Here is a 14,897-nt window from a genome sequence, read left to right on the forward strand (position 1 = left end):
TTAACAGTTTCTAAAGTCATCGACAAGATTCAACGCGTACAACAATTCAACGATACTTTTCACATCACATATGGAAAAAATACACTGCTCATGACCCAAGTTTCTTTTCCCAAAGGGACCGGGCAACGCAGAAAAGTGTTATTGGTGGACAACTTCGTAGCATCAAGCGTAGCCACGTCGAAATTAACAATCCTCAAGATCAGATGTGTTTAGCCAGGGCTATCGTGGTGGGACGAACGTATGCCGACAAGATCGACACGATAGAATGGTAAGAAAGCCTTGCAAACTATTCAAAAATTGAACCGTGCCAAACAACGAAGAGAAGCAGAACTCCTCTTACAGCAAGCCGGGATATCCCAAGATACACCCTGTGGCATTCCTGAAATGCAAAAATGGCAAAACGTCTTAGCTTCACGCTACACCTTGAAAGTACACCCTCGAAGAGTATGTGGACCTCTGTTGTTTCGAGGCAAACATTTCAAGGACGGAAAATACGCTGATGTCTATCATCACGATGAACATTTCGATGCCATTACCAGTATCACTGCATTCCTAGGATACGGCTATTACTGTGAGAAATGTGACTATGGATATAACAATCGAGAGCAACACAAACATTGTGGATTAAAATGTGAGGGATGTTTAGCCTCTAAACCCTGTCTTGACGAAGGACAAGAAAGAGTGCATAGCCCATCTTGTCATCGCACTTTTTTCACCCCAACCTGTTACCAACAACATCTGAAGACGCAAGGTTCACAGCGGAACTGCTGAGATTGTGCCCCACTTGTGGACAAGGCATACGTACCAATAGTACCAAGACACACGTATGTTCAGAAACGAAACGATGCCACATTTGTCACCAAATCGCAGACATGGAACACGATTGCTACATTGAAAAACACCATTCCAAAAAAGAGAAAGAAGATGACCAGAAGAAGAAAGGGAATTTAATCTTTTTCGATTTCTAATGCATGCAAGAGACCGGCATACACATTCTTAATTTCTGCTTGGCTCATCGAGCGTGCGAGAAGTGCATCCAAGAGCTTATCTTTAGTCACTGCCCTTATTACAGCAAGATTCCTGGAGGACGTGAAAAAATCTTTCGAGGACAGAACACGCTAGCCGATCTCGCTCAGTGGATCTTAGACTCCATCGATGAGACGTGGAACCAAGAGGACAACCAATATTACATAGATTGCCATCGCTATGACACGTTCATGGCTCACAATTTCGCTGGGTACGATGGAAAAGATCTTCTGAAATGCTATCCTGAAAAAGTACCAAACGTGCTAAAGTCACTTTGAACGGGGCCAAAGTCATTCCCATGCAAGTGGAACAAGTGCAGTTTAAAGATTCATTGAGTCACTTGGCCATGCCTTTGAGCCGAACGCCTAAAACATTTGGAATGACAGAAATGGCCAAAGGTTATTTTCCGCATTTTTTCAATACCGAAGCCAATCAACACGCTGTTCTACCCCATTTACCTGATGCTCACTACTATGACCCCTTCGACTTTCGGGAAGAAGTGTTAAAGCATTGTCTATCCGACGTGGACATTTTACTGAGTTGCTATGGGAAAAAAATTCGAGAATTGTTTACGGAGCATGGTGGGATCGGTCCTTTGAAAGAAGCCCGCGCCATTGCCAAAGCGTGTTCCTTAGTGTACTGCCAATGATTTATACCCGAAAACACCCTGGCTGTCATAAGCCCCCAAACGACGAACTTTGACAAATGTCAATACTCGGTCAAAGCCCTACGCTGACTACATTACTTGTGCGATAAGGAAGACAAATGGATCCAACATGCCCGAAACGGAGGAGGCGAACAGACCATCGTAACGTATTCGGTGGATGGATGGGACTTAGAAAACCACAAGACTGTGTACGAGTTTAACGGCTGATAATTTCAAGGATGTCCGATCTACTACCCTCAACGTGGCACTTAAAATCAGTTTTCACAACGAACCATTGAAGACTTGTACGAGGCCACTTGTCAGCGACGCTTAATGTTAGAACAGCAAGGATACCAAGTAGAGGAAATGTGGGAACATGAGTACGATCACCGTTTGAAAACCGATCCCGAGTTTAAACGCATCGTGGAAAGTTGCAAGTTGGTGGACCCACTGAACCCGTGGGACAGTTTGTACGGATGGCGAATGAATGCCACATGTTTGCTGTATCACACCGATGAGGAAAGAAGGAGAAACATTCAAATACTTGGACGTATATTTGCTATATCCTTACGTGTGCAAATATTGTCACTTACCCGCAGGGCACAGACAATTGCTGACGAAACACATCGAACTGGATAAATATCGACAATACAAAGGATTGATTAAATGTAAAGTCTCTTTTCCTACGAACTTGTATCATCCCGTTTTACCTCACCATTGCCAAGGAAAACTGATGCTTCCCTTGTGCCGCACTTCTGTCGAAGAGTACAACCAAAACCAACCATGTCAGCACATCCAGGAAGAACGCGCATTGACAGGAACATGGGTCAGCGTGGAATTGTTCAAAGCTCTGGATCTGGGATACCAATTGTTAGAAGTGTAAGAAATTTACCTCTTTCCCAAGACAGAACATTACCACAAGGGTGACGAGACTACGTGGATGCCTTTTTGAAGCTGAAACAAGAAGGCAGCGGCTATCCTTCCTGGTGCCAATCTCCCGAAGACCAAAAGAAATTCAAAGAGAAATACTGGGAGCAGGAAGGCATCACTTTAGACCATATCGAGAAAAACGAAGGAAGGCGATCGTTTGCTAAAGTGATGTTAAATTGCTTGTGGGTTAAAATGGGTACAACGACCGTGTTTACCCAAGACAGTATTTGTCCGATCAAGCCCGCTACTTCCAGATGATTCACGACAAATCCAAACACATGAAACACGTGGACGTAATTCGTGAGGACTTCATCTTAGTCTATTACAATGGAGAACTGGAGTTTGTTGAAGCCGACGAATTTGAAAATGTCATCATTGCAGCCTACCTGGCAGCACATGCTCGCTTAAAATTGTACGAAGCTTTAGAACTGTTAGGAGATCGCGTCCTGTACTTTGACACGGACAGTTGCATCTACACCGATTGTCTGGGTCACCGTTACCTTGACATCGAAGGAGACAGTTTGGGGGCCTGGACGGACGAGCACCCCAACGACAGGATTGTACGTTTTACTGGTGGCAGTCCTAAACATTACGGCTACGAATACCGGGACCCACAAGGAGAAGTGCACACGGAGTGCAAAGTGAAAGGATTGTCTCTGAATTATCGCACCAGTCAAGTGGTGAACTTTGGGGTCTTGAAAGAAGCCTTGCAGTCTGGAGAGGATCGATATTTTAAAGTGACCACCTACCAACCTCACAAGATTGTACGTTTAGCCACACACTAAATCGTCAGTAGGCCTTTGGAAAAAGTGTATTAAATGGTGTACCAGGAGCGAATACGGCTTCACAACCACTTCACTTTACCGTACGGACCTGCCGATATTGACCAGCATATAAAAAGGGAAAACGTTCAAGACCGATAGTTCATTGTAACTACCAACACCAAGCGAGAAAGATGAATCAGACACCATTCAAGTTCGGTGATTCTCAAGTGGTTTGCGATGCTGTACCTTGAGATTGCAAGGATATCATACGCTGTGACCTCAGTGATGCAGTAAAACATCATTGGAACATTACTCTGACTACTACTATTACAATACCTACCATACAAAGTGACGCTGTGCGTGTCAAACCTGACGAATGCAAAAGCTATGCCACTCGTTACAGAACACTTTATCACTTTGCTGCTTTCCATTGTCAATGTCATCTCAACGTGAAACCATGCGCTACCACCCTACGGATGTTATCCATGCCTGACCAAACTTGTGCGAGTTTCACCGTACCCTCATCGAAATGAGCATGTGAAAGAAGAATATTCGTTTCCTGTACGTTTGCTCGAATACTTATATTTTGAAAGTCATTTTCAATCATTCCAAGGCAAATGGCCTAAATATCTGGGAGGACCTACTCCCGAAGACTTAGCCAGAGCCGGATTTATCTACTTAGGAGAAGGGGGTAAATGTAAGTGCTTCACTTGTTGTGTGTCACTTTACTAATGGGAACAGAAAGATTCCGCTTACCTAGGACATGCTCGATGGTCTCCGGAATGTCACTATCTACCCTTAGTGGGACGACCTCAGTAATCTCTGGATGGATACTTTAAAAGAGGACATTAGTGGATTGCCTCTGGAGTTGAGAGAACGCATTTACCGAGAGTTGGTCAAAATACAAGTCCAACGCCAAAAAACAATTGCATCAATTACACCACCGATGTTTGGTAGATGGTTTTAGAGAACTGATTCGTTTGCAAGCGTTCCAATGGTCAAACATTGATCAGCTGGACGAGGACCAGAAGATTGTGGTTGCTACTCATCCTACTTCTTACGAGCTAGCCATACTACCCCGAATTCCGACGAAATCTTTTACAAGTGCAAATCTTGGTTCAAGAGGAAACTTCTGTGTGACGTGTGATATGTGAACTAGTGGCTAAAACAAATTGGTACGGTACAGAAATAAAACCGCTTCTGTTCAGAAAGTACATTTATTACCATCAACAAAAGAGGGTATAAAAACTGGCTACCATGCTACGACCTTTATCGGTTGGGATACAACAAATACCGTGGAAAGAAATCAATTACACCATTCTGATGGTAGAGGATTACCAACACTTATTACGAGAACTATACCCATTGAATTGTGGTCGTCGTGTGATGTGTGTCTTAGTGACTTCCTTTCTGCGATTTCGTTTACCAGCCAATTCCTTGTGGACTCTTTTACGAACAGTACCTACCACCAAAACCATCAGAGTGGTACTTTTAAATGTACACGAGATACTCATTATGCTAAAAACCTTACGCTTTCATCTCGATTCCTATCGACCTCTACGGGAAAAATATTCGTCAACTTTAAGGCACTGAAGTTTTTTGCGACGATGAATGTGTGTAGTGTATGACTTTCAACCTCACTGGCCAGATGTACGTGACTGGAAAAGATTAGGTTTCGAGGCTTGGACAAAAGAACTGGCTAACTATGCCCAAGACTTGTGATTCTAAAGTTCAACGGTAAGTGAAAAAAACAACGTTTAAACATGTGTTACCAACGGTGTCGGAAGAAGAACCCGACCTCAAGGAAAACCACTCTATTCAGGACAGGACCACCATTGACACGGACATCCAGGAAAGGCCATTCCGGAAGCTTTCTTGTGTGACTGTGCCCAGTGTAGAGACTCTAAGAACATTACAAATTATCCCTAGGACACCACACTTCTGGCACCAAACACGTTGTTCGTTGACTTGTTAATATTCCACTTTGATCGTTGTGATGTGTATTTTATCGATGTACTTAACCATTGGCTTTTATGTATTTTTGTCCTTCGTATTCACTTTTAATGAAATAAACGTGTCCTGAAAAAATTATAAAAACTCTTGTCTTGCTTCCCTGCACTATGGCTACCTCTGCTGTCTCTGCACCCTCTTCCTCCACTTTCAAAGCCATTGACGAAAACTTAGACCTTGTATCATCGCCATCTCTTTAACATGTTAATTGCTGGACCGAGCAGCTCAAGCAAAACCGAATTTGTCAAACGTTTGATCGAACATAAACGTCATTTGATCGATCGTCCACCTCAGCGTATTGATTGATGTTACAAAGAGAGGCAATCTGCGTACAGCCTCCTGCAAAAAGGTCAAGGCGATTCCAGTGTGTTTGTGGAAGGCATACCTGGCGACGACGACGGGATTGTGTCTGACACCAGTCAAACCGATCTGGTCATCTTCGACGACATATTAGGAGAAGACGAAGAAGAAATTAAACTGTGGTTTACGCGCAAAGGGCATCATCGTAATGCCAGTGTCAATTACATCACCCAAACTTTGTTTCACCAAAGTAAAGCCCATTGTTCCATCATTATCAATGCTCATTACGTGATCTTATTTAAAAGCCCTAGAGATAAATCGCAAGTGCAAGTGTTAGCCAAACAGTTATGAACACCGTGGCTGACTCATGCGTACGACGATGCTACTCAAAGCCCTTACGCTTATTTACTAGTGGATTTAAAACCCACTACCTCCGATTATTTGCGAGTTTGTAATTATCTATTTCACCACTGGTGCCAAGATGGAGGGCCTGTCGTGTACACGTCCCCCGTCGATTTAAGAAACAAATTATATAAAAGGCCCGTTCACATTGGGTCTGTCTCACATATCGTGAACATGACGTCCCTTCAGTCGCATCTTCCCGTCAAATTTATTCGTGCCTTGTATAGCATCAGTCGCGGAAAAAAATCCACTAATACGTGCTTGTGTATTAGAAGCCACTCTCAAAGAAGTCTTACGTAGGTTTACGGTGACAGCACGTCAATTACTGCAAGGCAATATTCACATCCCACATTAAACCAAACGCTTGTTTGAGAGAAACAAAGTAGCCTTGACGCAACTGGCAGATTTCCGCATCGACACTCAAACCAAAAAGCAAATAATTTCGAAACCTGGAGGTAGCGGTTCTCTAAGAGGTGTCATCATTAGTTCCATCTTAAAGTTGGATCTCAATGCCCCAAAGTCCTTCCCAAGAAAAATCCACTCCAAAATTTACAAACGTACCCAAAAGAAAAAGATCAGTGGCGTCAAGACCAGGTCACAGCCTCGAAAAAGAAATAGAAAAGCCCCCAGAAAAGACCCCAGAAAGTAGCTTATTCCCGCAAGAGAGGCACTTTGGCCAGGACGCAACCTTTCATTCATTCTCAAACCACGACCTGCAGCGACGGTGACCACGTATTCAGTAGCCTCATGTTATTCCACTTCTCCGTTGCTAGTGATGCCAGCCAAACCCGATTTGAAACGTGTCTTTCCTAATTTGATGAAAAATGGAAACCCGTGTCTGCAGGGTCTTATTCTCCGACGGTAACATCCCCCTCCTCTTTAGCAAAGTACCTGCCCCCGAAATCAAAGTCCAAGAAAGATCGGGCATGCTACAGAGTTTACAGAATTTTCCCCAAGCAAGAACTGTCCCGATTTAGTCCGTTGTCAACCCTCCACGTCGAGTGATCCATGCCATGAAAATGATACGACGGACCGTCAATCAATGGCGACACATTCCACTATAAAAAAGACCCCTACCAAACGATAGGTATCAGTGTTTTTGTGCTCCAGAACACACAAAGATGTCACCCCACAAAGGTCATCGCTCTTCTAACCCCAAAAGAAAGAAAAGGAAAGGACTGCCTCCCCGTTTAGCCAGACATTGAGATGTGTTGTCCGTCCCGTTCAAAGCCCCTTCACCCATGCGAAAACAAATCATTCAAACGGCCTCCAAAGACGTCGTTGATACCGTGTGCGAATGCTGTCCGAATGTCTTGAAAGGCATGATACCTTTGTCTCTACATCAGAAATAATGCTTAGCCCCGCATCGACACGCTCCTCGCCAAATGGTCAAGAAGTAAATACCCATCCGTCAAACGAAAAAGATGTTTGTACAACTCGTAGGAATTTTGCCCTTGTTGTTAGGACCTTGTTGAAAGGAATATTGAAAACAATGATGGGAGGACTCATGGGAGCAAGAAAAAAACAGGTCCAATAAGAAAAAGGGAACCTTTGGAGTCAAGAGATCTCAGACGTAACCTTCGTAATCTGAAGGAAGGACGAAAACTTACTTTAGTGCCTTACAAACGATGAATGGAATACCATCGTTGGCAAGAACAACGGACACCGCATTTGCCTCCAAATCTGAATTTGGCCGAGCTGTCCCAGTTACAACACGAATTGCAATCGTTGGTGGATCACAGCGATTTGTCAGAAATGGAAAAATCGCAAGGGTACGGTAAAGTATTGCAACGACATCATCTCTTTCACTATAAAGCTTCTGATGAAACAGCTCCACCGACCCTGAAATATTTCAAGACCCTAATGAAAAGTTATTCATTACCACCCCCACTACCACTCCCAGTGAACAAGACAGATGCAGCCACACGGATGTCTGAGGAAGAATAGGCTAGAGAAGTTTTTCAAAGTCCGCCAGCAGCTCCCATCCCTAGTAAGACTGAAACGTCCTTCTTGACCCCTTCTCCCACACTCCAACGAGAAGAACGTAAAGCTTGGGTTAAAGAGAAAATGTCCACTCCTCCTTCGGCAGAAGTGAAATAGAAAGAAGGGAAACAGTAGTGGAAAAAGAAAGCAAGACCAAAGTCATTTCATTGCCGTCGCCACTACTACCACCACTGCCATCGACTTCTACTCCTGTGGCACATCGGACACGTAAAGCCGTTTCCAAACAGCAACCTCGTTCCATCCAAAGTTCCATCGATGAAGAGTGGGTGACATATTAAAAAATGGAAAATGTGTTAGCCAGCTTTTATTACGATCCATCCCATCCTGATGTTACGGAGGAGATCAAAAATTGTATCTTGCTGCCAAAACCAGATTGAAAAGTCCCCGTTTACTTCAAGTGCAACGATGGTTACAGGAACAAGCCACGAACACCTTACACAAACCCATTCGACGAAAACTTTCCAGAAATCGCGTACGAGAGGAACTCATTGATCATCAATGGCAAGCCGATTTAGCCGAAGTCTCTCATTTGGCCACCTACAATCATGGCTACAAATATTTTGTTTTGTGTCATCGACGTCTTTTCCAAATTTGCCTGTGTCGTGCCATTGAATTTCAAATCTAGCACTGAGTTAGTGAGAGCCTCAAACTGGTGTTGAAACAAAGTGGTCGCCACCTTCTTCGATGGTGAACTGACAAAGGCTCCGAATTTCTGAACCAAGCTTTCCAAAAAGAATTGAAGAAACAGACATTCATTTTCTCATCACCGAGAATCCCAAAATCAAAGCCAGCATCGTGGAACGTTTTTAACGCACCTTGAAAGAACGCATCTGGATATATTTTACACATCAAAACACTTTCAAGTACATCGACGTCTTACCGCAGCTGGTTCAATCGTACAACCAGTCTTATCATCAGAGCATCGGATGTGCCCCCCCCCCCCCCAATTGACTCCCGACAACGAAATGACCGTCTTCAAGCACCTGTTTGGTACGTACCCGACTGTGGTTGCGCATTGACAAAACCAAACGCACTTTTGACATAGGTTACTTAGCCAACTGTACCACCGAATTGTTTCCTGTCACTGGACGAGTACTTGGCCGTCATCCTGCCGTCTATAAATTGGAAGACATGAAAGGGGAAGTGTTAAAAGGAACATTTTAATTGCCTGAGTTACAACCCGTGACCAAAAAAGAAAACGAAGTGTACGATATTGAAAACATTTTGGAACGAAAAACCCGTAAAGTGGGGGAAAGACGTGTCAAAGATGTTAAAGTACGTTGGAAAGGATATTCACACAGTTTTGTTTCTTGGATCGACGCTTCGCAAGTCATTGACTATAAAAAGAAGTGACCATTTTGACATTCAACACAGCCTCAACCACTACCACAGTGACCACTCCTTCACACGGGTCTTCTCTGCAGGATCTACAAAAGCAACCCTTGTGCATGTGGTGTGGAGAACGTGTGCCTAAAACGCAAATCTTATCATCTTTTTCTGCCAAATCTTTATCGTGTATTGTGTCATCGGTGCTGCCATAGCCAATCTGAGTTTACATCAAAGAGACAAAGAATTGTGGACCATTTTACTGAGCAGTTGCATCGTTACCTTCTTCCCAATCCTTACATAAAATACTCCACTAACGGTAACAACAGGAGTTTTGTGCGCAACACCAGTCACTTTCCCAACAGTCGCCACCTAAACAACAACAACCGTATTTTGGACACTCATCTGACCTCCAGTGACCCCTCGGACAGCAGAACTCTGGAATTTTTAATAACCAATTTTACATAACGTTACCGAGTGACAGTTCCATGAATGTGTTTCCCAACAATACTAATCGGCTTTTGTCGAAATGATTCACCCTACACAAGTCCTAAATGTCTTTCCAAATCAAAACACTTTGATGTCGATGTTCTGGACGAGAAAGTGCAACAAAACTGGATAGATAGTTAAGTACATTTTCACTTTATTCACAGACAAGTGTCCCCTACTACTCGACGGTAAATCTCTTTGTTGTCAATTCTGTGAGGTTATTATTTTCTTTCCTTATGTGTTGATAGCAAATAACGTTGTTTTTATCTTCTCTTCTTTGTTCATAGTATATGTGGGGTTTTTTCTTCCCTTCTGTGTTGATGGCAAATAGTGATTTATTTTGCTTAGCTTCTGTGTTGATAGTAAATAAAGTTGATAGTAGATAATGTTTTTTTTCTTCCCTTCAGTGTTGATAGCAATGTGTTTTTTTTTTCTTCCCTTCTTCTTCCCTTCTGTGTTGATAGTTGATAATATTTTTTTTTCTTTCTACAATTCTGTGCTTGTAGTAAATAATGGGGTTTTCTTCCCTTCTGTGTTGATAGTTGATAATGGTTTTTTTTTCTTCTCTTCTGTGGGTATAATAGATAAGGATTTTTTTTCTTCCCTTCTGTGCTGAGAGTAGATAATGGGTTTTGTTTCTTCCCTTGTGTTGATAGTAGATAATGTTTTTTCTTCTTCTTCACTTCTGTGTTGATAGTAGATAATATGTGAAGTTATTTTAAGGGATGTTTTCCTTCACGTCTGTGCTTCAGACATATAACGTGAAGCGTTCGTCATTCGCGCTATTCAACCTTGAATACAAAATGGCAACTAACCATTTGGAGAAGACGATGCCATTGCAGGAGGTGCTGGAAGCAATTAATATGGTGGAGGAAATGTTGGTAGGGATGCAGTTTGAGGCTTATGGTCCTCATGGGATGTGCATGGAGATCAATAATTTGAAGGGAAGAAAATGCATTTTAAACGAAATGATAAAAAAGGAAAAGGAGGAGAAAAAAGACGGAAGGATAAAATAAGAATGAGAGCCTGTAATGAAAAAATATAAAAAGAAGACGAGACTGAGAAGAGGAGGAAAGAGAAGGAGGAGAGACATAAGGGGGAAAAGAATGAGAAGAAGAAGAAGAAGGAACATGTGATGGAAAATTGAGGTGTTGGTGGAAAAGAAGAAATTAGAAGACATAGAAGAAGAAACCACAAAGCCCTTTTCAGACCCACTCCACTGCCTCGAAAAGATAGCTATTCTTTTGCATATTTGTGTAATTGTTTTTGTTGAGTAAATTTGGGAGGAGACATTATCGGATTCATTGCCTTAATTAATAAAAGATTATGAGGTTAATTTTATTTTTTCAAAGACAGCGAGGAAAATAAGAACATGCTCAGAATTTTTAACTACATAATATATATGGGAAATATTATATGCTTATTTCGTTTGACGTCAAGACCGCTCTGGTTGCCTAAGTGGTTTGAGCTTCCGCTTCGGATGCGGGAGGTCACGGCATCGAACCCCGGCCGAGTCCTACCAAAGACTTATAAAAATGGTACTAGCAGCTGCCTCACTTGGCGCTCAGCATCAAAGAGGTTAATGTTAGGACTGGTCGGCCTAGTGTCAGGATATGTAACTAGGTGAGGACATGATGCTGCATGTGTGCGGCATGATGCAACAGTGCTAGATATCATTATAAACTGCCACACTGCAGAGGTGGTAGCAAAATGTCTGATAAAGTATCAAAGCTATGTTAAAAATCCATAACACACACACACATTTGACTTCAAATAAATGTATTAAATATGGGTTTTGCTTCAGTTTATATATATATATATATATATATATATATATATATATATATATATATATATATATATATATATATATATATATATATATAATTTCTGATGTGTTTCACTCGCTTCCATTAATGCTTCTTTATTATAATTTTCAATCCGTTTGCATTTGTAGAGTTATGTAGTAGTGGAAACAGCTAATTGCAAAAAGGAAATTAAGCATTCGGATTGTGTCTAACATGTGTCTCTTCTGGGAAACTACTGGGACAAGGTAAAAACACTACCTTCCAACATGAATGAAAAATTCTGATGGGAGATGGTCTAAATGTTTTCCAAAATAATGTAGATAAATATGGTCGATATAGAATCACCTCTCACTTAGGCTACGGGCATTGTATTTTTCAAACTCATTTCAGACAAATTTATATTGTGAAGCAGGCAACATGTTCCGAAGTGTTTGTTTAATAACAACAGCCATTAGACATATATGGATACCTTAAAATGATTTTTCACATAGGCACCCATATCATGTCGTTATCAGTCGTAGGTTTTCTGATTTCGGCTTTATAAGAAACGGTCAATACTCAACAGGTACGCGACAACGGTCATTGTGAGTTGTGAATTGTTTTGTTTAACAAAGGCATTTAGCCACCCTCAGTCCGAAACGATAGTAACTTCATCTTCTGCAGTTAGTATTTTGAAGATGGATGGATGGACGGACGGAGAGAGAGAGAGAGAGAGAGAGAGAGAGCATCCTAAGGTGAATAGTGATATGCATATATTTTCCAGATATTGACAACTGCATTGATAATCATTGCACGAAAAACGCCACGTGTCAAGACAGTGCCAATAGTTACTCATGTTTGTGTCTGGCGGGTTTTACTGGAGCCCTGTGTGAAATGGAGATAAATGAATGTGCCTCCAATCCTTGTCAAAATAATGGAACATGTATTGACGGAATGGCCTCCTTTGGGTGCGAATGTGACGCGGGATACACTGGGAACATATGCCAAACAGGTGAGAAAATGCTATTAACGATCTTTGGCAATAGATCTTTCCACCAATAATGAGAAAATCTATTCTAGTTTTATAGGTCTGGTTGATGCGTTGGCTCATGAGCTGTCCTAGATTACTATACTTTAAAGTGTTCAAAATTTATCTTATTTCGTCATTTTTATCAAGAATGTTAATACTTGCCCGCGTCATTTGAGAACATATACTGTATCATTAAGTTCGTAAACCATTCTAGAAAATCGATTTCTAAGAAATGGAGGAAGAGTTTCTACAACCAAATGATTGTAAAACTCTTCTTCTTGCTGGTTGAGTGCAGCCAAGATTAAAAAATTAATAACTTCCTCGAACAGCGGATAATCTAATTTCCTTTTATGGCACCATGAATTGGGTGTTTAAGCGACACCTTCGGTAAAATGATTATGCTACACGGACTCATCTACATATATATCTCTATAAAACCAGAATTTTTTGTTTAAAAAATTCCCAGTTTTAGTAACAAAATTTTTAAGTATACTATGAACATTTCTTGAAAAGTAAATGCAAAATGTTATAGAATTTAATTTGTCTGTCGTGTAAATCCTTTGTATTTTGTCCAGCTAGATTGTACAAGCTTTTGTTCTGGCCATCCAGTTATGTAACAATTCACAACTTGCTGGAAATCGAAGTCGTCAACCATACGTTGGAATCTCTGTTGTGCCATATTTGATTGATAGATGCCACCCATAGACATTGGGTCAATTGGTTTTTGACTAATAAGTTATACATTAAATTACATGTAGCTATGCAAATTTGAAAACTAAAAAGACCTTTATCGTAAATAATATAACTCAATACTTCAATCCTCTTTCTAACAGGATTATTGTATGCAAAGTTTGAAACGGTACTATGTAACTGTGGGTATAGTTTACAAAGAGAAAAAGAAGTTTCATGGTGAGATCCAATGTGACTGTCAGCTAAAAAGAAATGACTTTGTGGTCGTAACCATGATGACCAACGTTTCTAAGAATTCTTAAACTTAAACTGTCTATTGGGATTCTTGTTTCAAGTTTACAGGGCACCTATACTCTTATGTAAATGTGATATCCTTCTAATTCAGTTGGTAAGGATTACCGCCGTAATATTCATGTTTTCTGCATAGTCTTTTTGAAAAACCATGCCGATACACACAATGGAACACACACACACATACACACACATCGAGTCAAGATTGTTTCGATGTTACAGTTCAGCTGTCAGTTTTTGCTCTATTTATTTAATCATAAAACTTTAAATACGAAACTCGGAAATACATGTGCGATGAAATGACTAAAAGAATGCAAACGTCTTTATAATATGTCCTCTCTCTCTCTCTCTCTCTCTCTCTCTCTGATTTTAACGTTGCATTAACATTAAAGGACGATATGGCCTGAACAAAGGGTTTCTTATCAGAAAATGCTTGTGTTGTATATATAAATTATAGCTGTTGATGAACAAGTTATAGTGTGTGTGTGTGTGTGTGTGTATCAGTTACTGGCATGTTAGCATAGTGCTGATTAAAAGTTAAGCTATGCAAATATACCTTTAAATGTAGAAGCTAACTTTTTACCTGCAGATATTGACGATTGTGCTATTGCACCATGCCTAAATGGAGCAACATGCATTGACGGTGTGAACGATTATTCCTGTACGTGTGTGGCTGGTTACACAGGCAGAACCTGTGAGGTCGACAAAGACGAGTGTGCCTCCCAGCCATGTCAACACAGTGGCACGTGTAACGATCTCATTAACCTTTACACGTGCAGTTGTCTTGCCGGATATACCGGGAAAACCTGTGAAATAGGTAAGTAAACACATATTTCTCTCCTCAAATCTATAACGAAGAATTGTTTACTGAGTATCGCCAATTCTATGTAATCCACGCTTATCCACTGGTGTACCTGATTCTTCTGTCATCCCTTGTAACATTGTTGTGATCATGTTCTTGTTTCCCCTGTCACCATGTGCCCATTTTTTGTCCTTTTTGGTGAAGTCTTTATTTATTAAAAATTGTACTATGTACCTTTATCTTATTGCTATCAAGATGGTCCTCGTAATCTGTCCGCTTGATTGGTTTAGTTTGTTCCGTTGTCTTAATAGGAATTAATTTATGGTCAGATGATACACGAGGTATCTCTAAGGCATTTAATTGGAAGGTGGACTCTATTTAATCTTTCGACACCAAGGGA

The 14,897-nt window shown here is 41.1% G+C and overlaps 1 protein-coding gene across 1 annotated transcript in view; it reads left to right on the forward strand.

Moving 5' to 3' along the window:
• The window catches only part of LOC149804882 (uncharacterized), a 117,706-nt gene that overhangs the window by 87,608 nt on the left and 15,201 nt on the right, over positions 1-14,897 (forward strand). The window contains exons 28-29 of the mRNA XM_089933354.1: positions 12,469-12,696; positions 14,285-14,512. Of these exons, the coding sequence (XP_089789480.1) occupies positions 12,469-12,696; positions 14,285-14,512 (456 nt within the window). The remainder of the gene's footprint in view (positions 1-12,468; positions 12,697-14,284; positions 14,513-14,897) is intronic.

Source organism: Sinohyriopsis cumingii, chromosome 2 (assembly GCF_028554795.1).
Source record: "Sinohyriopsis cumingii isolate HCF-2022 chromosome 2, ASM2855479v2, whole genome shotgun sequence".
NCBI lineage: Eukaryota > Metazoa > Mollusca > Bivalvia > Unionida > Unionidae > Sinohyriopsis > Sinohyriopsis cumingii.